This window comes from Pelodiscus sinensis, chromosome 10 (genome assembly GCF_049634645.1).
Source record: "Pelodiscus sinensis isolate JC-2024 chromosome 10, ASM4963464v1, whole genome shotgun sequence".
In the NCBI taxonomy this organism is placed as follows: Eukaryota; Metazoa; Chordata; order Testudines; family Trionychidae; genus Pelodiscus; species Pelodiscus sinensis.
The window spans coordinates 64,327-86,446 of record NC_134720.1 but is presented as its reverse complement, the minus strand read 5'-3'; the positions used below and the strand labels follow the sequence as shown (position 1 = coordinate 86,446).

General features: G+C 44.9%; 2 protein-coding genes, 1 long non-coding RNA gene and 1 pseudogene across 7 annotated transcripts in view; 1 reads left to right on the top strand and 3 right to left on the bottom strand.

The window, feature by feature from the left end:
- The window catches only part of SEPTIN2 (septin 2), a 37,956-nt gene extending 24,320 nt beyond the window's left edge, over positions 1-13,636 (bottom strand). The window contains exons 1-5 of one of the 5 annotated variants that reach the window (XM_075937157.1): positions 13,615-13,636; positions 11,484-11,513; positions 6,938-7,058; positions 2,949-3,035; positions 1,301-1,424 (exon numbers count right to left, since the gene is read on the bottom strand). In XM_075937157.1, coding sequence (XP_075793272.1) covers positions 1,301-1,424; positions 2,949-3,035; positions 6,938-7,058; positions 11,484-11,492 — 341 coding nt within the window. In that variant the 5' untranslated portion in view covers positions 11,493-11,513; positions 13,615-13,636. Of the gene's footprint in view, positions 1-1,300; positions 1,425-2,948; positions 3,036-6,937; positions 7,059-11,483; positions 11,514-12,335; positions 12,673-13,079; positions 13,227-13,614 lie in introns of those variants that run through there. The other 4 variants (XM_075937155.1, XM_075937154.1, XM_075937156.1 and 1 more) reach the window with 4 other exon arrangements.
- Positions 7,067-9,609, bottom strand: LOC142818209 (E3 SUMO-protein ligase ZBED1-like; annotated as a pseudogene).
- The window catches only part of HDLBP (high density lipoprotein binding protein), a 72,713-nt gene continuing 63,876 nt past the window's right edge, over positions 13,284-22,120 (top strand). Inside the window, exon 1 of the mRNA XM_075937152.1 lies at positions 13,284-13,424. The gene's annotated coding sequence lies outside the window, so the exon portion shown is untranslated. The remainder of the gene's footprint in view (positions 13,425-22,120) is intronic.
- On the bottom strand, positions 20,963-22,072 carry LOC142830712 (uncharacterized). Its single transcript, XR_012906154.1, has 3 exons — positions 21,854-22,072; positions 21,483-21,569; positions 20,963-21,171 (listed from the first exon to the last, which is right to left on the bottom strand). It is a non-coding gene; the product is annotated as an uncharacterized LOC142830712 (long non-coding RNA).

The following is a 22,120-nucleotide window of genomic DNA, read 5'->3' as shown; positions in this document are numbered from 1 at the left end:
GCTGCTTGCATGTGAAACACAGGTAGATCACTTGATTATGTGACCAGCTCCAGTTTGGGAGACACCAGGAATATAAAAATCCCATGAGGGCATCTCCATCTTGTCTTCAATCTTGCTCCTGATCCCAGATGCAGCCTTGCGAGGCACAGAGAGCCAGGAAGGATTGCTGATCCATCCTGATACAGGATGTGCACCAGAGACTTAAGCTAGCAGTCTGTAACATCTCTGCTAAGAGCCTGCATCAAGAACTCTGTGATTGATGTATGTAATGTATCCTCCTCAATCTTACTCTCAACCTTTTCTCTCTTTTATTAATAAAAGCTTTAGATTTTATATTCTAAGGCGTTGGCTCAGCGTGCTCGTGTGTGTAAGAGCTAAAGTGTAGATCGCTCTGGGATTGTTGCAGGTTCTTTGGGACCAGGAGAATCTGTTCGGAGTTGGTGAGATTGAGTTTTATAACCTCTCACCTGTGTGTAGGGCCGGGGCTGATTGGGGCACAGGGAAAGCTGAGGTGTCTGAGGGGTTTTGCTTGTGAGGCTTCCTGCTGGCCAGGTGGGCAGCTGAAGTGCTCTGTGTAACTGGTTTGTAGCCTATTTGGGAGAGATCTCCAGTTGAGGGCTGTAAGTGGCCCTAGTTTTGAGCAATTCGCCCTCAGCCAACGCCCTCAGTGGTGCCCAGACCCAACACGGTCTATCACACACCCTTTTAGATAGCAGTTTTCAAGTATCACGTCCCCCCCCGCAGTCTTCTCTTTTCTAAACTAAAGAAGTCCAGTTTTCAGTCTTCCCTCATAGCTCATGTTTTCTAGACCTTTCATCATTTTTTGATGTTCTTCTCTGGACCTTCTCCAAATCTTTCTTGAAATGTGGTGCCAAGAACTAGACACAATACTCCAATTGAGGCCTAATCAACTTCGTGTCTTGCTCACAACACTCCAGTTAATTTAGGTTATATATTAGGTTTAAGTTAAATATTAAGGAAAATGTTAACACTAATAGTTAAATGCTGGAATCTGTTACCAGGGAAGGTTGTGGAATCCCCATCAAAGGAGGTTAAGTTAGAAAAACACTTTTAAGAAATAGACCATGTATACTTGGTCCTGCCCCAACACAGCCAGATAGGCATGGGCAACCTCCAAATATCCCTTCCAGCCTTACATTTCTGTGTTTGTGCTAAGGGCACAACATACCTGCACATCAGCAATTTAGTCTCAAGGAAAGAACATGAGAATGAACTTCAAAGACTCCAAAGAGACATCAATCCTTTTCTCTATTTGTCAGTACAACCTTGACATACGTACCAGTCCCGGCAATTGATGGCATCACCATATCCTGGGGTATCTACAACTGTCAAACGAAGTTTAACACCCCTTTCCTCTATTTCTACTGTTGAAGCTTCGATCATAACAGTCCTTTCAATTTTTTCTAGAAAACAGCAAACTTGATCTTAAAAAGAAGTCTCATAAATGTAGTTAATTTTTGAAGCTAGATCAAGAATAACCAGAAAGTGGAATTATTTAAGAGACTTTATTCTACTAATAACCTTATACTTGGGGTTACAGGACATCAGAAGCAGATAAACTTACAAAATTTTCTATAGAAGCGTTTTCACAAGTCATTTGAGCACGTGTATTGTTTCTTTAAATCTATAGAAGAAAGCCAGGCTAGAGGATTGGGGATTAGTTTAGACAGAACAAGAAGCAGACATTGTAGCTTTAGGAATACTTTCATTTTTAAAGGAAAGTTCCTTTTCTATTGTTGGAAGCAGGGGCAGATGACTGTTTTGCGGGGCCCCGGGCAGCATAATTCCGCGGGGCCCCCCCTTTGCCACGGCGCATGCGCAGTGACGCCATGCGCATGCGCAGCGGTGCCATGGCGCATGCACGGGGCTTTCTGAAGTGCGGGGCCCAGGGCAGCCGCCCCGTTCGCCCTGCCCTATATCAGCCCCTAGTTGGAAGAAAGTGACAGACATTCCACATGACATGATAGGCTAATGAAAATTAGTCACTCAACACTTTACACCTAAGCTTAAACAAAGACATTAATTATCTTACCCATTACAAAGACAGCTTTCCCAATTATCACCTCTAATATCATTAACTCGCAGACATTTACCTTCCCCTCTCCCCCATCCGTTCTGAAATTTGATTTGTCCTTTTCATAAGTGTTCATTTTTTTAATTGTATCCTTTGGTATATATGGTTGAGACAATTTTCTTCCACTATTTGATCTGAGGAAGTAGGTCTGGCTCACGAAAGCTCATCACCTAATAAACCATCTTGTTAGTCTTTAACGTGCTACATAGTCCTGTTTTTTGTTCCAACAAGAAGCAGTGGAACTGTAATGCAAACAGTACCAAAAAAGATTCTTAATAGAGATGAGGAAAACAAAAAAAAAAATCCCTTAAGAACTTAAAATTCCTTTGGCAAAAATGTGGCAAGTGTGTCAAATGACAATATATGATAAAGTCTGCATATCCAATGGAAGCGTGTGGGGGAAAGAAAAGCAATATGTCTATTAAGGCATGGCAAGAGGTCAAATAATGTCTATACTAACAATTCTAAGTGAGATAGTATGAGAATGTTCTATATCTTTGTTCAAGTTGACTTTATTTTCAACAAGACTTCTCTCCTCCCATGTTCCTGAGCTATGGTGACATTTTTCCCCAAACAGTACTGGACAGACTCGTTGGTACCATTCACCATCATTCTTCACTTGACCACCTGGGCTGAAACAGACTCTCATTCCCTGGGGTGAAGCATACTGCCTCCTTAGCACTCATAATGTAGGTGTCAAACAACTGGGGCTTGCTGGTACACCAAGTCAGTATGAATACTGTTTGGAACATTCCAGTCACAAATGCTTATCACAGCCACACTAGCATTCAGTACAACCCAGAAATACGTAACCATTCACACTGAAAAAACATTAGGAAATAAAAACGTTTACCAGCTGCTCCTGGGATTATCCTCTCTGGGTAGAGATCAGTCAAGAACAGGCTGTTTATTAACGTAGATTTTCCCAATCCAGATTCACCTGTGATTCATTATGAACATATGCTGATCATAAACACGTTCTATATAATTAATCTTTCAGAGCTGATGTATAAAATCTGATAATAGGGATTTTCTTGAATTAAATGTAACCAAGTCTTTCAAATTGTGGTTTAAACTGACATGAAATGGTAATGACATAGTCAAGCCTCTAATATGCACTTAAAATAGTAGTTGATTTTATATATTCCAGGTTTTTTGCACACAAAATCTAAGTTAAGATCGATAGTTGAGGATTTACGTGTAAATGTTAGAACTCTAATTTTTAATTGACCTTAAAAAGTTCATAGTCTGAGTCTTATGATTTTTCATTTCCTGTGGCTTTTAAGCTAAAAACTGTGTCAAATTTTTGTATATAGTTAAGAGTTTGGAGTCCATCTGGGATTATGTAATAAGTGTCACAGACAAAGAAAAAAGTTAGTGCTCTTCATCATAACTGAACCTTGGTGCCACAGTTAGCCAATGGAGAACACAGCTGCGCCCGATAGCCTATACGACACCATCTACATATGCGGAAATCTTTCTAAGGGTACATCTAGACTACATGCCTCTGTCACCAGAGGCATGTAGCTTAGGCTACCAGACATAGGAAAATGAAGCGGCGATTTAAATAATCGCCGCTTCATTTAAATTTACATGGCTGCCGCGCTGAGCCGACAAACAGCTAATCAGCTGTTTGTCGGCTCAGCGCGATAGTCTGGACGCGCGGGTGTCGACATCAAAGGTATTTGTCAACCACCCAGGTATGCCTCCTGAGATGAGGTATACCTTGGTGGTCGACAAATACCTTTGATGTATTTATACATCCAGACTATCATGCTGAGCCGACAAACAGCTGATTAGCTGTTTGTCGGCTCAACGCGGCAGCCATGTAAATTTAAATGAAGCGGCGATTATTTAAATCGCCGCTTCATTTTCCTATGTCCGGTAGCCTAATCTACATGCCTCTGGCGACAGAGGCATGTAGTCTAGACATACCCTTAGAGAAGAGTACAACACTACTTTTTGGCATATGCACAAAGTAAGGTTTCCTGAAATTCAGGGCAAGCACAATGTGTGATCAATAGGCTTGCTAGTTCAGAGCATTTATGTTGCCTCAGGAAAAAAAAAGTCAAAGGAATGGCAATTTAGCCACTTGCTTTCATGAAGACCCAGACCTTTGTCAAATTGCTCACCTTCTGATGCAGTCAGTGTCAAAGGAAGATGTTGGAGGTAGGAGAAGGAGAGGATCATTGACAATGTTAGGGATGTTAAATACCGATTAACTGAATAGTCACTTAACCTCATGAATTCTTATTGGTTACTTGACTATTCTGTAGTTCCCAGGGGTGGGGCTGACAGCCAGCAAGCTCTGACCCCACTCCCAAGGAGCCCTCCTGCCACTCTGCACTGCTGCCTCTGTATCAGTTCCCCTCTCAGACCAGTTGCCTGTCACCCTGCACTGCTGCCTCTGATATAGAGGTGCTGCAGCAGGGGTGGCAGCAGCCCCAGTCGGGGGAGTCGAGGGGCTGAGCTCCTGGACCCAGCGTGTGTCAGAACTGAGGTGGGCTGCCTGCTTGCCTCCTAATATACTTTAAATGCAGAGCTGCAGCGGACGTAGGTCCCAGGACCCAGCACGAGCCAGGACTGAGCTAGGCTGTTGGCCAGCCTGCTAAAAAAGTTTACATGCATTCCAGCCTCCCCCTTGCTAGTAGTCTATAGCATTAGCCTATAAGCTTTTGCTAATCACTTAATTGACCACATTATTACATCCCTAGACAATGTATCCAGCTGGTCCATCGAAGATCCTGTTCTTATTAAACTGTTCAGCAGAACTGAACAAAAAATAAAAGAAAGATGGTTCCCTCTGGACTATAAAAACAACAATCTAAACATGACGATTGAATATCAAGTTCAAAATGAAATTTAAGACTGTAACAAAATGAAAAGCCAAACAGCTAAATAGCTGGTCAAATATTTTAGAAAAATAGCCATTTTTCAAACTGAAACATTACAATCAGTTCCTTTAAGAAAAAATATCAGCTGATTCAGGAATGGCATTTGCTTGCTGGCTGAAGTTTCACTGGAACAGGAAAAACATGATTTTTATTGAGTTTACTACTGCGTGAAACTGAGTTAAGCTCAGCACCGAAACAAGCCAGTTTTCCTTTTCTATTTTAAAAGTTTGAGTGAACAACATTAAATATGATCCACAACAGAAGAAAGTTAAATAATCTTGTTTACCTATTGATATCTGAACAGAAGAAGTCATTTAACACATTCAGGACAAACTGTTAAAATAATCACAATTTTGAGTAATTTATTTTTAGCTCACAGCTACTGTCCCTCATGTTAGCAAAATATCATAGAAGCTTTCCAAATACAATGCATTTCAATGAAGTTTTTTTGTTCCCACCAATTGTTCTCCTCAAACGTCTTTATTTATGCCTTTAAACAGTTGGCAATTAAGTAACACCGTGAGCAAAGCTGTCCCACACAGAAACTTTCAAACAAGTGTTTTCTCCTCCACTATAGTGCTTTTTCCATTTGGCATACATGAATTTGTGTTTGAATGGAGCAGACACTGAGCTGTTTTGTTTAATAGTTTATACAAGACTATATGCCAAAGAAACTTTACAACATAGCAGTATTTTCTGCTGATGTCAAAGTTTTGGAAATTAAGTTTAGTTGCAGCAGGGAAAACGTGTTTATAGTTCTTGTTTAAATTTTTTGGATTACAGAACAGAAGACTTCAAAAAAATAAAATATACAGAATTGAGAATTAGGGAGTTTCTTGGTAGATAGTTTTTAGAAAGTAAACTGACTTTTTATATAAACGCTGTTTAAATGTACCCTGCAAATATTTTATCCAAAACCCTAACTAGCTGATGAAAACCCTAACTAGCAAGGAATAGACAGTATAAATGATTTAAAGTTTTGGGTTTTTTTTAATTCTCCCCTCACCCTTCGTAATGCAAGCAGGCTCTCAAATTACAATAAAATGTGAAAAGCCAAGCTTGCCTAGCATTTAACTGTACGCTCCAGCCCCGGAACACCCACGGATGCTGGAATATGGATGATGCCAGGTGAGGGAAGTCCAGATTATAAAGGTTCAACCCGTACAACTCACTGACTGGCCACATGCCAAGTTCAAAATCCAGCCATTTTTGCATTATCTGAGCATAATAAATGCTTCAAATAAGAAAACAACATTTTTTCACATAACTAACTCCAAAAACAAATGAGCTTTTTGTGCTTAAGTGTGTTTAAAAAAAAGTCTTAAGTCCCAAAAGGACAAAACAAGAGCAAGTAATGAGCACAAAGGTGAGAAGGTATTCTCAATCTTACCTACAGCATTAGCTACCACACGCATTAATATGCTTGGAAGTAGTTCTACAACTTGTGGACCAGCTAGCTCACTGACACACTGAAGATGACAATTAAACTTACATATACTTGAAACTACACTACTATACAGGTCACAATTAATGGTCTAGGACTCTCTAGTCTGGCAGGACCATGGATGTTGCTCTACCAGAGAGGGAGCAGGGATAGGCTAGGAGTTTGGTGGCCAGCAGCAGGGGCTGGGGATTGCAGTTGCTAGCTGGGACTGGTGGCAGGGTCAAGAGAGTGGCCAGCAGTTAGTGAGCATGGACAGCAGCCGGGACTGAGGCCTCGTGGCTGGCAGCCCCCTTGAGAGCGTGAAGGCTGGCACCAGAAAGCCAAGATTGTCTTTTGCTAGTCCAGCAAACTCTCTTGTTCAGGACCAGTTAGGTCCTGAGGACGCTGAACCAGGAAGGTCAACCTGAATACACTTCTTTCATACAAGAAGTTAAGTTGCATTTAAATCTAATCCCCAGTTTTCTAAAATCTAATTACAAAATACTATAAAGTATGTTCTCTTACCAACCACCATGAGAGTGAACTCAAAACCCTTTTTCACAGACTTCCGATGAACCTGATTGGGAAGGTTTGCAAACCCAACATAGCCAGGAGTTTCTGGATTGGTAAACTGGGCGGACGGTTGCTAAATGAAATAATCAAAAAATAACAGATGCTGTAAATTGAAACAACTCAGGACAGTTCTGAAGCTTGTAATTACTAATTTGAGACAGAGCTGGAAAATCTTTCAAGCCTTCAGTCTTTGTTGCTCATACTGGTCTCTACAGAGGAGACACTCAAGCTTGAGTCACCTTGATTTAAAGCAGAGAGGGCTGGCAGGAGTGTTCTCTGTAATGGCCCTTAGCTTTGGAATGTGCCCCCCGACCTGTGATCTGAAAGAATCCAAACCTGTGGTCTGCAACACACACTGCAAGGCCCCTTTCTCCACTAAGGCTTTAGGGAATGGAAGGGATTAATAATTTTCCCTTTGGTTATGGATTCACTGCTGATTTTATTTACATTATTTTTCTAAATAACCAACAAAGGTGCCTGTAATAAAATACAGAAATCCTTTTTTGTATATGTTGTTACCAGCACATTTACTCTGCATTGCTGGGGTTCTTCGCTCAATTACTTTTATTTTTAAAAAAGGAAAACGTACATGATTTAAATTAGAGTTGTCAAGTGATTTAAAAAATTATGATTAATCACACTGTTAATAATAAGAATACTATATTTAAATATTTGTGGATGTTTCCTACATCTTCAAATAAATTGATTTCACTATAACAGAATACAAAGTGTATAGTGTTCACTTTATATTTATTTTTATTACAAAACATTTACACTGTAAAAACACTTCAGTTCCCCACTGAAGTATTGTACAAATTCTATCATGCAAGCTGAACTTAGAAATGTAAAATTATGTAAACAAGAATAACTTCACGTAACAATAAAACAATGTAAAACTTTAGCCCCCCCCCCAAATCTATTCAGTCCTACTTATTTTTCAGCCAATCACTAAGACAAACAAGCATGTTTATATTTGAGGGAGATAATGCTGCATGCTTCTTGTTTACGTCACATGATAGTGAAAACAGGTGTTCTCACATGGCACTGTTGTAGCTGGTGTAGCAAGATATTTATGTGCCAGATGCCCCTTCATACTTCGACCACCATTCCAGAGGACATGCATCCATGCTGATGATGGGTTATGCTTGATAACGATCTGAATCAGATGCCACCAGCAGAAGTTTGATTTTGTTTTTTTTGGTGGTTCAGTTTCTCTAGTTTCTGCATCAGAGGATTGCTCTTTTAAGACTTCTGACAAAATGTTCCAAACCTCGTCCCCCTCTGATTTTGGCAGGCACTTCAGATTCTGAAAACTGGGGTCTAGTGCTGTAGCTATTTTTAGAAACCTCAGATTGGTACTTTCTTTGTGTTTTGTAAAATATGTTGTGAAAGTGTTCTTAAATCTAACAACATATGCTGGGTTATCATCATCAGAGACTGCCATAACTTGGAATATATGGCAGAATGCAGGTAGAACCATGGAGCAGGAAACATACAGTCGTCGTTTACCTCCCATTCCCTCAAGCAGTTCAATCACAAACCTGCAGGGTTTTTTTAGTTTTTGCAGTTTTTCAAACTCCTTATCTGTTGGCACTGATAGATGGTGCTTTTGAAGATTTAATGTGGACATGATAATGGTTTTCTTGCAAAGCAGGCATTGAATCATAGCCAATGTGGAATTCCATCTTGTTGAAATATCTTGTACCAGAGGTTCTTGTTTCTGCCCATTTGCAGCTTGTTGTATTCCTAGCTCTGTACTGTTAGCTGGACTGTGTTTGAAATGGCCCACAAGTTTTCTACATTTTGCTATCATGTTTTCAAAACCACCATCATTGAGTGCTACACTAATGGATCGCTGCAGACTGTGAGCAACAAATGTCACATGTTCAAAAGGCAAGCGACTGACCGCTGCTACCATATTACATGCACTGTCAACGCTAATTGTCACCTTTTCTTGAATATCCCATTCTTTGGCAATATCCTTGAAACATTCTGCACATGCTTCAGCATAATGTCTCTCTTCAGTATGAGTTACTGTTATAGCAAATGACTAGTGCCCATGTAGCATCAATCAGGTGTGCTGTGACACAAAGATAAGTATGATTGCTCATGGATGACCAGAGATCACCAGTCAAAGGAATAGCCAGTGCATTTATCAGAAGCTCCAACTCTGTAGTCTTCTGAGGAACAAATAAATGACCTATATGACAATGAGGAGGGCAAGATGTAGGACTCATTGGAAGATGCTATTTGAATAATCTCTCTTAGCCCCGTCACTTGCAATGTTGAGTGGTCTGCAGTCCATAGCTATCCACTTTGCAATAGCCTTGGTTAAGGTGTTGTATTTTGTTTGATCCATGAGCTAATACCGATCTTGAAATTATCTAATTATACTGTGGAGGCTGGCTGGATTCGTTTGCGGGTGATGGATTATCTGTAGCACAAGATCCAGAGGCAAAAGCATGCTTAGCACGTAGGTGATACTGAAGACTTGAAGTGCTGCTATGGTATTGGAACTCAGCCTTGCAATAGTTACAGATAACAGTCCTTTTAGACAAAGAACTATCTGGAAGTATATTAAACTTCCCATTCAAAAGACCTGAACTGTTGCTGCTTTGCTACATTAATGTTGTCTGATATTTTATCCCTATAGATCGTGAAAACACAGCAAAACTGTGTCAATGTCTAGAATAATTTAATACATTCTTCTATATAATCAATATATTTATGTCCTATTCAAAAGAGTCTTTTATCTCAGTCCTAGGTGTGGGCAGCACAGCAGTAGTGGGGGGTAGACTCTGGCATGGGCAGTGCAGAGTTTTGGGGGGGAGGCTCAGCCCCCAACTGCAGGGGGCAGAGGGCTCAGGGGTGGGGGTCAGCCCCCAAGCTCGGGGGAGGGTATCAGACTCCACCATGGGCAGTGCAGAGTTCGGGAGGGGGACTCAGCCCCAGAATCAAATGTAGAGGGAGGGTCAGTCCCAGTCCCAGGAGGCCAAGAGAGGGTGACTTGGGTGACCCCTGCAAGGGGGGGGGAGGACAGCTTGGGCAAGCCCCCCAGGCTGTTTTATTTTAAAAATATGGTCACCTGGGAGGGGAGAGAGACGTGTTAGGATCTTTACTTCTTGTTTACATCTTCACTGGAGCTGGGACCAAGTCTTCAGGGTTCCCCCCCCCCCCCCCCTTTCTCACAGCTTCATTTTTCTGTGCGCCCTCTGGTGGCAGTTTGCATTACTGTGCCTTACCAGAGATGGTTTCCAGAGCAGCTCATGCTGGTTTCCTGCCCTCTGCGAAACTGCAATTAACACGCGTTCATTTTTTTAACACGTTAATTCTGCCCTGCGTTAATCGCAGGCATTAATGTGCGTTACTGACAGCCCTAATTTAAATTATTGTACTTGTCAAAAACAGGAAGAAAGAGCAAAATGCACAGCTCATCTGCCCCCCTTCATTCTCCAGCCAGAGTGAGGAATGCTGCAAACTGCACACTTTCTTCTCACTCCCTGATGAAAGGGAACAACCAGCAATGTTCTCATATGAATAGGGGGCGAGCTTGAGGGCCCCCTCCCCGCCATCCATGAAGGGCACCTGGGGAATTGGAGGCTCAGGGGTGGGGCAGTCCCAAACAGGGGACAAGACTGGTAATTCTGTCTCCTTTCTATATGGTTTTATGAGGAGTAATCCCATTCCAGGCACATCCCATTGTGTGGGTAGGACTTATGCATATGCTAAGTCAAAATGGAACTCTACATGTCTAGTCAGTTCTGACACACAAATAAAAGATATTAAAAGCTACCCGGGGCCTATTATTTGACACAGTATATTAGAGATCCTATAACAAAGCAAGAAAATGGACTTAATATAGATGACTGTGCTAGCCTGAACTAGTCCGTGATCAGTCAATTTAAAATCAGAAGGAAAACTAGAGAAAACCTCAACCTTCATTTTCAATTTACAAGCAAAAGTATAGAAACATCCAACATTAAAGAATAGCAGGTTTGGCTGCTCCCCCCACAGCTTCTTACTCTGGAGCAGCTTATTTCCCTGTTGCCACCAGCCTGGCAGCAGCTGGTCCCTCTTTCTGTCTCTCCCTCTCTTGCTCTCCTCAGAGAAGGAGCAGCCTGTAATTGGACAGGTGTCCTCAGTTGACCTGAGGTAACCCCTTCTCAGGTTGTAGGAAAATGGCTTTCAACATTCTAGGCCTAATATCAAAATATTGGCCTTTCAAGACTCTTTTGCAGCTGTCAGGCCTGTCTGTCACAATTGTTTCTCTTAATAACCACCACAGGGAAACAACTTGCACTAGCACAATGTTTTATATAATTTTATCTGTTACCAAATGGCTCAACGTTTATTTTCATTCATTTCTGAATTTGAAATATCCCACCCCACACTAAAAACTTTATATTTGTTGCATATGAAGGGTTACACAATATTCAAATCTTACATGATTAAAGCATAGCTTTTTATTAATAAGTGACAATGCAAATACTGTTCTTACCTTGGCCATCTTTATGGACAGTTAGCCACTCTGTGAACAAAATTTATTTTAGTTTATTACAAACAAGATAATATAAACAACAAAAAACACTTACTAAAACCACCACGGTATAATCAAGTTTCAATGGTTTCTTGACCACTGAAACATTTCTAATTTACATGTGTGTGTCACCCAGTTTCTGGAACACCTCAAATTCTTTCCTGCCAAATACCAATGTTTTTCATCTTTTCCTTTGTTATGAAAATCCCACTCAACATTCAAAAACCAACAATGAATTCCTAATTCCAAATCTATTTACCTCACTGGAACCAAAGTTAAGCCAACAGTGAAAATTCCACTAACTATATGAAAAAAGTAATTAAATCTGGAAAAACTGTAAAGGCTACACCTTTTACAAAGGTAACTGAAACAAAACCTGAATAAAAGCTCCAACAGAAGCTGAACTAATAAAAGATATTAACTCACCTACTTTGTTTCTCTAAAATAAAACTATTATTAAAAATACATGCCCAAATTAGAGTTCACAGGAAGTTACTATTTCAGAACTCAAACAAACATACAGTTTTCTCTCCTCCCCCACACTAAGTGCCTTGTAAAATAATCATTAAAGGAAGAGGTTTAACAGCTTACAAAATGTGATAAAGTACGCAAAATAAAAAAACCAGAACTATTACCTCCTCCTCTCTGACCATGGTATCTACAACCTAATCCTACCATTCAAAATGAAGCTAATCTTTTTGCCTCATACTTCTGCTAGCTCCTCTCCCATTTCTCCTTTAGCGCCTTTCATCCACAACAACTAACTTTTTTACCATAGTCACAAAAGGTCTCCATAATTTAGCACCGACCCACGAGGCGGACTCCCACCTTCACTTCACTGATGCCAGTCTTACTCTCCTCTCTGCTTATTGTCTGAGCACTTACACCCCTTCTTCCCTAGCACCCCTTTCCAATAACAGCTGCCACGCCTCGTCCTCCTTCCGAGCCCTCAAGCCGCACGGGCTGCAGCAGCTCAGCCAGGCAGCAGCAGGAAGCGCCGCCTCTCTCCTGCTCCCCGTGTGGGGAGACGGACTTGGGAGAGAACCGGGCACGCGCCGCCAGCGGCCCCTCCCCTCGGGAACGGCTCCCCCCACCCGTGGGATACAAGCCGTGCTGGGGGGCGCTCCCCGCCTGCATGCCAGTGAGGGGAGCGCGCGGGCGGGGGTCAAAGGGCGCGAGGCTCCTGGGAACAAGGGGCCGGGCAGGGGGAATATTTGCATATTCAGTACTCGCATAAGAAACATGCAAATGGCGGTCACCGCCCCCCCGACGGGCTGCTGGCCGGGCAGAGCCTCAGCCGCACTGGCCGCTCGGGCGGGCCCGTCCCCCCGGGGGCGCGGGCGCCTGAGGTACACGCGGCTCCCCGGGAGCCGGCTGCCGCCCCGCTCGGCTCCTCCGGCCCGCCGCGGGGACCCCTCCCGCCGGCGACAGCTGCGTCCGGGGGGCGCGTCCCGCCGGCTGGGGGAGGGGACCGCCGCCGGCCGCACGCAGGGAGGGGGCGAGCGCCCGCGCGACAGGGAGCCGGGAACGGCTGCTCGGGCCCCGCGCGCCTCTCACCCAGCGGGCCGGGCCCTGCAGCTCGCGCACTCACAACGAGGCTCTCCGCTCAGGCGCGCGCTGCCTCCCCTCAGCCACCTTGGCGCGCGCTTCCGCAGACCCCTCCCCAAGGGCGGAGCCTGAGAGCGAGCGAGCGCGCCCGCCTCGGGAGCCCTAAAGGCGCATGCGCCTAACTGACTGCAAGTACGCACGCGCCGTTCCTGTGGCGATTTGACAGGACAAGGGTGCGCGGGGGAGGGGCCACCCTTATGCTGGCAGGTCACGCACATCCCTCTCCTTTACCAAGATGGCGGCTGGCCCCTCGGTCTCGTACCCAGCATAGGCTTCGCTGTGGGCCTGTTCGAGGTAACGCCGCGCGCCGCTCCCGCCAGCTGTGGCAGCGCGGTAGAATGGGGGGTGAGGGACGCAGCAGGTAGGGGGGCCGGGCAGCCCACCCCGACCCCTGCCCGCGGCGCTGGGAGGACCGTCCGGCCTCCAACAAGCGACGGCAGCAGAGAGACGGGCTCGGAGCCCGCCCTGTCTAGCCAGCGCTCACCTGCGCTCTATGGTCGGCTCCCTCGCTATTGGTGCAGGCGGGCCACGTGCTCAGGGGACGCGCCCTGGGCGCCCGTTACCATGGCGCGCGGCGGAGGGAAAGGCCGGTGGCCGCGGGGTGTCCCGGCGAGCCCCGCGCTGGGGCGGGGGCAGGGCGGACGCCGCCGGGGCCTGTCCCGCGAGGCGCGTGCGAAGGGCCGTTCGCCGCGGCCCCGCCTTGCGAGCCCCATTTGTCCGGCTCGCGAGGGAGCCCCGCCCTCGCAGCGGAGCAGCGCTCGGGCTCTTCACACGGGAATAGCGGAACTTGTGCCGCTCGCTGTTGTTAAACCGGGGTCCTGAAACTGCCCAGAGTGGGCCATGGACTCAGCAGCGCCCGAGCCAGCTCCCTGGCTCCGGGGAACGAGGCCCCGCACCGTTCTGCTCAAACAGCAAACAAGGTCACGTCGGCTAATGCCTTGAGCAGTGTTGACATCTGTCCCCTCAGCACAGGGGCAAGACCTGGGGTATGTCCAGAGATATGCATAGCCCTGTAGCCAGAGCTTAAAACATTCACAAGGATTCTCCAAGGATTGATGCTATGAGAGACTCCTAGTGTGTGATGCTGTACAGTTAGGTTGGGTTGTGTGGGTTTTATTACTTATGTTTTAGTAAGTTGGGTTGGAGAGTGCATTATATGTGAAAGCAAATATAGAATCAAATGAAGTAAAAATCTTAAATGAGCTAAACTCTATGGATAGTAATTCCATGCTCTAATAATAAGAATGTAGCATTTTGGATGTATTGCTGACCATGAAATACTCAGGGAGGTTAGAGAAGCTAGTAGAATAAAAAAGTAGTACTGAGAGATTTTAACTATCCCTACAATTACTGGATACATTTCTTCTCTAGGCAGAGGCGCAGAATGGGACGGAGTGGCAGTTAGAAGCCGACACATGGGTTAGTGGAGCCATCTGTCCCCCACTGCCTCTGATACAGAGGCAGGAGGGGTGGGGTATCTGTGAGCTGGTATTCTGGCTCCTGCGGAGCTGCCTCTCTCTCCCCCTGTCCCATCCCCCTCCCTCCCAAAGGGACAGCAGCATGGGGGAGGGAGACAGGCAGGAGCCGATGCTCTCGGGGAGCCTGCTTAAAAGTGGGCTCCCCACAAGCACCAGCTTCCGCTTGCTTCCTTGTGTGAAAACATGTAACCTCTGTATATTTCAGCAGTTACACATTAACAAAATTAAATGCATTTTAACATCTGTGGCCTCAGGATCAGATGCAAAAATAAAGTTTCTTGACACCTTAAATGACTATTTCTTGGAGCAGCTAGTCTTAGGGGTTGGTGCTATGGCTGGTTTTGTTCAACATCTTCATTCATGATCTGGATGATTGGATGGATTGCACCCTCAGCAAGTTCATGGATGACACTGAGCTGTGAGGAGGGGAGGTAGATAATGTTGGATGGTAGCGATAAGCTTCAGAGTAACCCAGACAAATTGGAGGATTGGGCCAAAAGAAATCTGAGGAGGTTTAACAAGGACAAGTACAGAGTCCTATTCTTGGGATGGAACAATCCCAAGCACTGCTACAGGCTGGGGACCGACTGGCTAAGCAGCAGTTCTGCAGAAAAACACCTGGGGGTTATAGTGGACAAGAAACTGGATATGAGTCAAAAGTGTATCCTTGTTAAGGAGGCTATTGGCATACTAGGCTGTATTAATATGGGCACTGCCAGCAAATCCAGAGAAGTGATTATTCCCCTCTATTTGGCACTGCTGATGGCACATTGGGAAGTACTGCATCCAATTTTAGCGCACTCCCAGCTCTGAAAAAATGTGGACTAAGTCCGGTGGAGGGCAATGGAACTGATTAGAGGTCTGGGACACATAACTTATGAGGCAAAATGCAGGACAATGTAGCACTTTAAAGACTAACAAGATGGTTTATTAGATGATGAGCTTTCGTGGGCCAGACCCACTTCCTCAGATCAAATAGTGGAAGAAAATAGTCACAACCATATATACGAAAGGATACAATTTAAAAAAATGAACACATATGAAAAGGACAAATCACATTTCAGAACAGGAGGGAAATGCAGGGGAGGGGAGGAAGGAAGGTAAGTGTCTGTGAATTTATGATATTAGAGGTGGGGAGAGTGGGATGTCTGTGAGCTAATGCTATTAGAGGTGATAATTGGGGAAGCTATCTTAGTAATGGGTAAGATAGTTTGAGTGTTTGTTCATTCCTTCCCGGAGAGTGTCGAATTTTAACATGAATGACAGTTCAGAGGATTCCCTTTCAAGTGAGGATGTAAAAGGTCTTTGTAGCAGAATGCAGGTGGTTAAGTCATTGAGAGAGTGTCCTTTCTGGTTAAAATGACAAGAAACTGTTTTTTCTTTGTGATCTTGTCTGATATCCCCCCCCTGCATTCCCCTCCTGTTCTGAAATGTGATTTGTCCTTTTCATATGTGTTCATTTTTTTTAATTGTATCCTTTGGTATATATGGTTGAGACAATTTTCTTCCACTATTTGATCTGAGGAAGTGGGTCTGGCCCACGAAAGCTCATCATCTAATAAACCATCTTGTTAGTCTTTAGAGTGCTACATTGTCCTGCATTTTGCTTCAGCTACCCCAGACTAACACGGCTACATTTCTATCACTATAACTTATGAGGAGAGCTGAAGGAACTGGGCTTATTTAGACTACAGAAGAGAAGAGTGAGGGGGGGATTTTGATAGCAGCCTTCAACTACCTGAAGGGGGGTTCCAAAGAAGATGGAGAGAGGCTGTTCTCAGTGATGTCAGATGACAGAATGAGGAGCAATGGGTCTCAAGCTCAGTGAGGAGGGAGAAACAGTAACAGGAAACTTGGAAATTGCAGAGATGTTTAATGACTTCTTTGTTTTGGTCTTCACCGAGAAGTTTGATGAAGGAATGCCTAACATAGTGAATGCTAGTGGGAAGGGAGTAGGTTTAGAAGATAAAATAAAAAAAGAATAAGTTAAAAATCTCTTAGAAAAGTTAGATGCCTGCACGTCATCAGGGCCTGATGAAATGCATCCTAGAATACTCAAGGAGCTGATAGAGGAGATATCTGAGCTTCAAACTATCATCTTTGGAAAATCATGGGAGACAGGAGAGATTCCAGAAGATTAGAAAAGAGCAAATATAGTGCCTATCTATAAAAAAGGAAATAAGAACAACCCAGGAAACTACAGACCAGTCAGTTTAACTTCTGTGCCAGGGAAGATAATGGAGCAAGTAATTAAGGAAATCATCTACAAACACTTGGAAGGTGGTAAGGTGATAGGGAACAGCCAGCATGGATTTGTAAAGAACAAAAACATGTCAAACCAATCTGATAGTTTTCTTTGATAGGATAATGAGTCTTGTGGATAAGGGAGAAGCGGTGGATGTGGTAGACCTAGACTTTAGTAAGGCATTTAATACGGTCTCACATGATATTCTTATCAATAAACTGGGCTACTATAAGGTGGGTGCATAACTGGCTGGATAACTACTCAGAGAGTAGTTATTAATGGTTCACAATCCTGCTGGAAAGGTATAACAAGTGGGGTTCTGCAGGGGTCTGTTTTGGGACCGGCTCTGTTAATACCTTCATCAATGATTTAGATATTGGCATAGAAAGTACGCTTATTAAGTTTGCAGATGATACCAAGCTGGGAGGAGTTGCTGTGGAGGATAGGGTCATAATTGATCATAAATGATCTGGACTAATTGGAGAAATGGTCTGAGGTAAGCAGGATTCAAAGTGCTCCACTTAGGAAGGAACAATCAGTTTCACACATACAGAATGGGAAGCGACTGTCTAGGAAGGAGTACGACAGAAAGGGATCTAGGTTATAGTGGACCACAAGCTGAAAGAGTCAGCAGTGTGATGCTGTTACAAAAAAAGCAAACATGATTCTGGGATGCATTAACAGGTGTGTTGTGAGCAAGACATGAGAAGTCATTCTTCAGCTCTACTCTGCCCTGGTAAGGCCTCAGTTGGAGTATTGCGTCCAGTTCTGGGCACCGCATTTCAAGAAATATGTGGAGAAATTGGAGAGGATCCAGAGAAGAGCAACAAGAATGATTAAAGGTCTAGAGAACATGACCTATGAAGGAAGGCTGAAAGAATTGGGCTTGTTTAGTTTAGAAAAGGGAAGATTGAGGGGGGACATGATAGCAGTTTTCAGGTATCTAAAAGGGTGTCATAAGGAGGAGGGAGAGAACTTGTTCATCTTGGCCTCTGAGGATAGACTGTAGGGTAAACTGAGGCAGCCCTAAATGTGCTAGTAGGCCTCTAAACAGCATAACTCCATTCTAGGATTAAGGCCTGGGAACACCACAGTCAGGATAAGAACTGCGGACAGTAAAAGACCCTGGGCACCATAGCAACCATGTTCTAAAACACTCGGACTGGGGCTCAGTTGGCAACGTAACACATTTTGCTTAAGATAACATTCATAACATTTGCTTAAACTGTCTAAAAGGGTGTCATAAGGAGGAGGGAGAAAACTTGTTCATCTTGGCCTCTGAGGATAGACCAAGAAGCAATGGGCTTAAACTGCAGCAAGGGAGATTTAGGTTGGACATTAGGAAAAAGTTCCTAACTGTCAAGGTGGTTAAACACTGGAATAAATTGCCCAGGGAGGTGGTGGAATCTCCATCTCTGGAGATATTTAAGAGTAGGTTAGATAAATGTCTATCAGGGATGGTCTAGACAGTACTTGGTCCTGCCATGAGGGCAGGGGACTGGACTCGATGACCTCTCAAGGTCCCTTTCAGTCCTAGTATTCTATGATTCTGTAAGTTGCAGTGGGGAAAGTCCAGGTTGGCTTTTAGAAAAAAACTATTTCACTATGAGGGGAATGAAGCACTGGAATGGGTTACCTAGGGAGGTGATGGAATTTCCATCCCTAGAGGCTTTTATGGCCAGGCTTGGTAAAGCCCTGGCTTGAACGATTGAGTTGTGGTTGGTCTGGACGTTGGATTAGGTGACCTCCTGAGGTTTCTTCCAACCCTAATATTCTATGATTCTGTGAAATGGACCCCGTTTTTCACTCCCCAGATTTGTGCTAGGAGATAGCAGAGATAACACACTTAGCATCCAGAAGAAAATGTACAAGCTGAGGGATCCTAGTTTTCTCATGCTACATATTTACCACGTGTAGGGGAATTTGGGAAACAAGAAACACTGCGAGGATGAATGAACAAAGAACATCAATTTACCAGTAAAGCAGGATTGGATGCAAAACTCATTTGGAAGAATGAATAAACCCAGAGATTAAGAAAGTGGAAAGAAGTGGTGGATGTTGATATCTGTGATATCAGCCCCATACTCATTTCTTAGGAAACTGTTGCTTAAAAATGCAAGTAGTCATCTATACTTTGGAACACACCTTTCTGCTAATTATTGGCTGGATATGACTTTTCTGCAGTGTTGGCTTAACAGAAAGAAGAACAGTACTGTGACTCCATTAAGAAGGTCTCTTCAAGATGAACAGCTAAAACAGTATCTATTAAAGGGGAAATTATAATCTGCAGAAAACAAGAATTGTGGGAAGATTTGAATAATAAGAGCTTCAATTCTTCTTCGAGTGCCTGTTTATGTCAATTCATGGTGCCCAATATAGAGCCCTGCCAACCCACCACCGCTTCAGTCCCCAGCAATGGTAGGCTGGAACTTCTCATAGCCCTTGGTTTAGCAAACTCATTCTACTTCAGTTGTTTATATTCTACCTGTACATAGTTACTCCTAGTTCGTATAGTTGTCAGGGGGGATCCCCTTCTTTTTTCCCCTCTGAGTCCCCAGATCTGTGGCATGCTGCGATTCCCAGGGTTCAAAAACTGCGTGGTTTGCAACGAAGTGCATGCCAAAGAACAATCCTCACTCAGCACCATCTTCAGTGGCCTCTGCCACGTTTGTTCTGCTGTTGAGCAGCATACTTTGTCACCCACCCACACACCAGCTCCGGCACTGGCAGCGATTTTGGTGTTGATACTTACTTCAGCACCCACAGCGACTTCAGCACCAGTGACTTCCTTGCCTCCCATGGGATTGTCACCACCAACCTCAGTGCCAACGATAGTGCAGGCATTGGCTCTGCCACCACAGCAAGTTCAACACCAGTCCCTCCCACAGCTCTCATGGGGTACCCAGTGCCTACGCTAGCACCGATCTCCTCACTTACACCCTTGGCACTGACCGGCATATCATCGGCACCACGCCTGGTCCGAGACCCTCAGCTGCACTGGGACCCATCAGGAGCAGACTGCAGGGAACACTTTCCCTGTTTTATTGACTTCCTCCTCCTTGTCTCCTGACAAGGCATTGAGTGTAGCATCTGCGCTTGAGGACAAGAGGGTGTTGCAGCAATTGTGGAGTGTGGCTTAGGGTCTGGGCATTAAGGCTGAGGAGATAACTGAGGAGGCTGTGCCAGTGGTGAATATTCTTGCCCCTTCAGGTCCCTCCTCCATTGCCATGCCACTTACTAAAATCATTGTGGACAACACTTAAAACCCCGTGGCAAACTCAAGCCTCCCCTCCACTCGCTGCCAAATGCAGAGAGAGACATTATGAACATTTGTACTCCCACCCACCTCCTGATTCCCTTGTTGTGGACGCAGCTAATCGGGGTCCTCCCCCAAAAAACGGGGAGGGTAAGCGACTAATTTGGAGTAAAAGTCTATTTGACAGGGGACCTACAGCTCTGGTTTTCTTACCAGCAGGCTGCTGTTAGCAGGTACTCCTATAACACCTCTGCAGCATTGCAAAGTTTACAGAGCTGCTCCCTTAAAACTCCTGTGTGGAATTTTTGGCTGTGGTCGAGGAAAGGAAGCTAATCTCTTGAGCTTCCCTACAGGCTGCCTTGGAAGGTGCTGCTGCCGCCACTGGGGTCATGGCTACAGGTGTAGCCATAAGGAGGGGCTCCTAGTTCTAGATCTCCGGTCATATCCATGAAGTCCAGCAAACCATACAAGACCTCCCCTTTTAGGGTGTGACTCTGTTCTCAGAAAAAAAAAACTGATAAGAGGCTACATGGCCTCAAGGATTCAAGAGCCACCCTCAAGTCCTGGGGCCCGCACACCCCAATTATGCAGTGGAGGCATTTCAGGCTTCAACCTCTTCCATGGTTCTTCTAATGGAACTGACAGGACAGCTCCTGGAGGAGAATCAGGAGCAGCAGGAATAGCTACACCTGTCCTTTGGCCAGGGCTCCAGCCAGTCTAAACCACCTTTGGGCCCTACGCAGGCCGTTTGAAGGTGTAGTCAATGACAGCATACCAGCTCACCACCTTACCTTCGCCTCCAGACTCTCCCCTTTCTACTGGACATGATCCCATATCACCTTGGGCTGCTGGGTGCTTTGCAAAGTAGAGAGGGGATATTTCAGTCAGTTCTGTGCCCTCCTAACCCCCTTCTCCATCCAGATGAACCAGTCTCTTCTAGCGCTAAGGGCAATAAAGGAGATTCCTCAGGAATACAGGAGCATGGAGGTTTACTCCTGGTACTTTCTAATACATCACAGCGTTTCTTCACAAACACCAGGTGGTCTCAGGCTCATTTTGGATCTGTGAGAATTCAAAAAGTTTGTAAGGAGTCTCAAGTTCTACATGTCTGTATGGCTTCTCTTACCCCCGCTCTGGCTCCAGCACACTGGTATGCTGCCCTTGCCTTGAAGGATGCTTATTTCCATATTGCCCCCTCCCCAAGAAGTATCTCGGGTTGTGGTAAATGGGATCCACTACCAGTTTACAGTCCTCCCATTTGGCCTCTCAGCAGCACCTCGAGTCTTCACCAAGTGAATGGCAGTCATTGCTGTGGTTCTACGCAAACACCAAGTACAGGTTTCTACAGGTATGTTAGGAACAGGTTCCTGTACCTCTGACTGGCTAATCAAGGGCTGCTCCAGGTCGCAGATAGAGCCCAGCTCGGATTCATCAGCGTCACGTTCGACAACCTGAGGCCCCTAGTAAACAAAGCAAAATCCACTCTGTCCCTAGTTCAGAGTTTATAAACCCAAGCCAGGGCATTCCTGCCAGAGACAAAGTTTCAGACCGTAACATACAGTGCAAGGCCTCTCACAGTTTCCGACCACCAGAGTAAGAAACTCCTGAGTCTTCTAGGACACCGGGCTGCTTGCACCTACGTGGTCCAGCACGCTAGACTCAAGCTCTGACTGCTCAAGTCCTGGTAACCATCTGTGCATTGACTAGCCCAAGACAAACTGGACAGGGTTGTAACCCTTCTCACCTGGGGTCTAGATTCCTTCCTTTGGAGGCTAAAACCCTTAGGAGGTATGTGCAGGGGTCCCTTTCATCAGTCCATCTCTCGCTAGTGACAGACACTTCAGACTTGGGCTGGCGTCTCTGGTCTCAAGCCAAACTGGCTCTCCACATCAGTGTCAAGGAGCTGAAAGCAGAGCGGCTAGCATGCCAGACCTTCTGTGCAGATTTAACAGGACAACTTGTTTCAGTCTTGATGGACAATACAACAGCAATGTTCTATATCAACCAATAG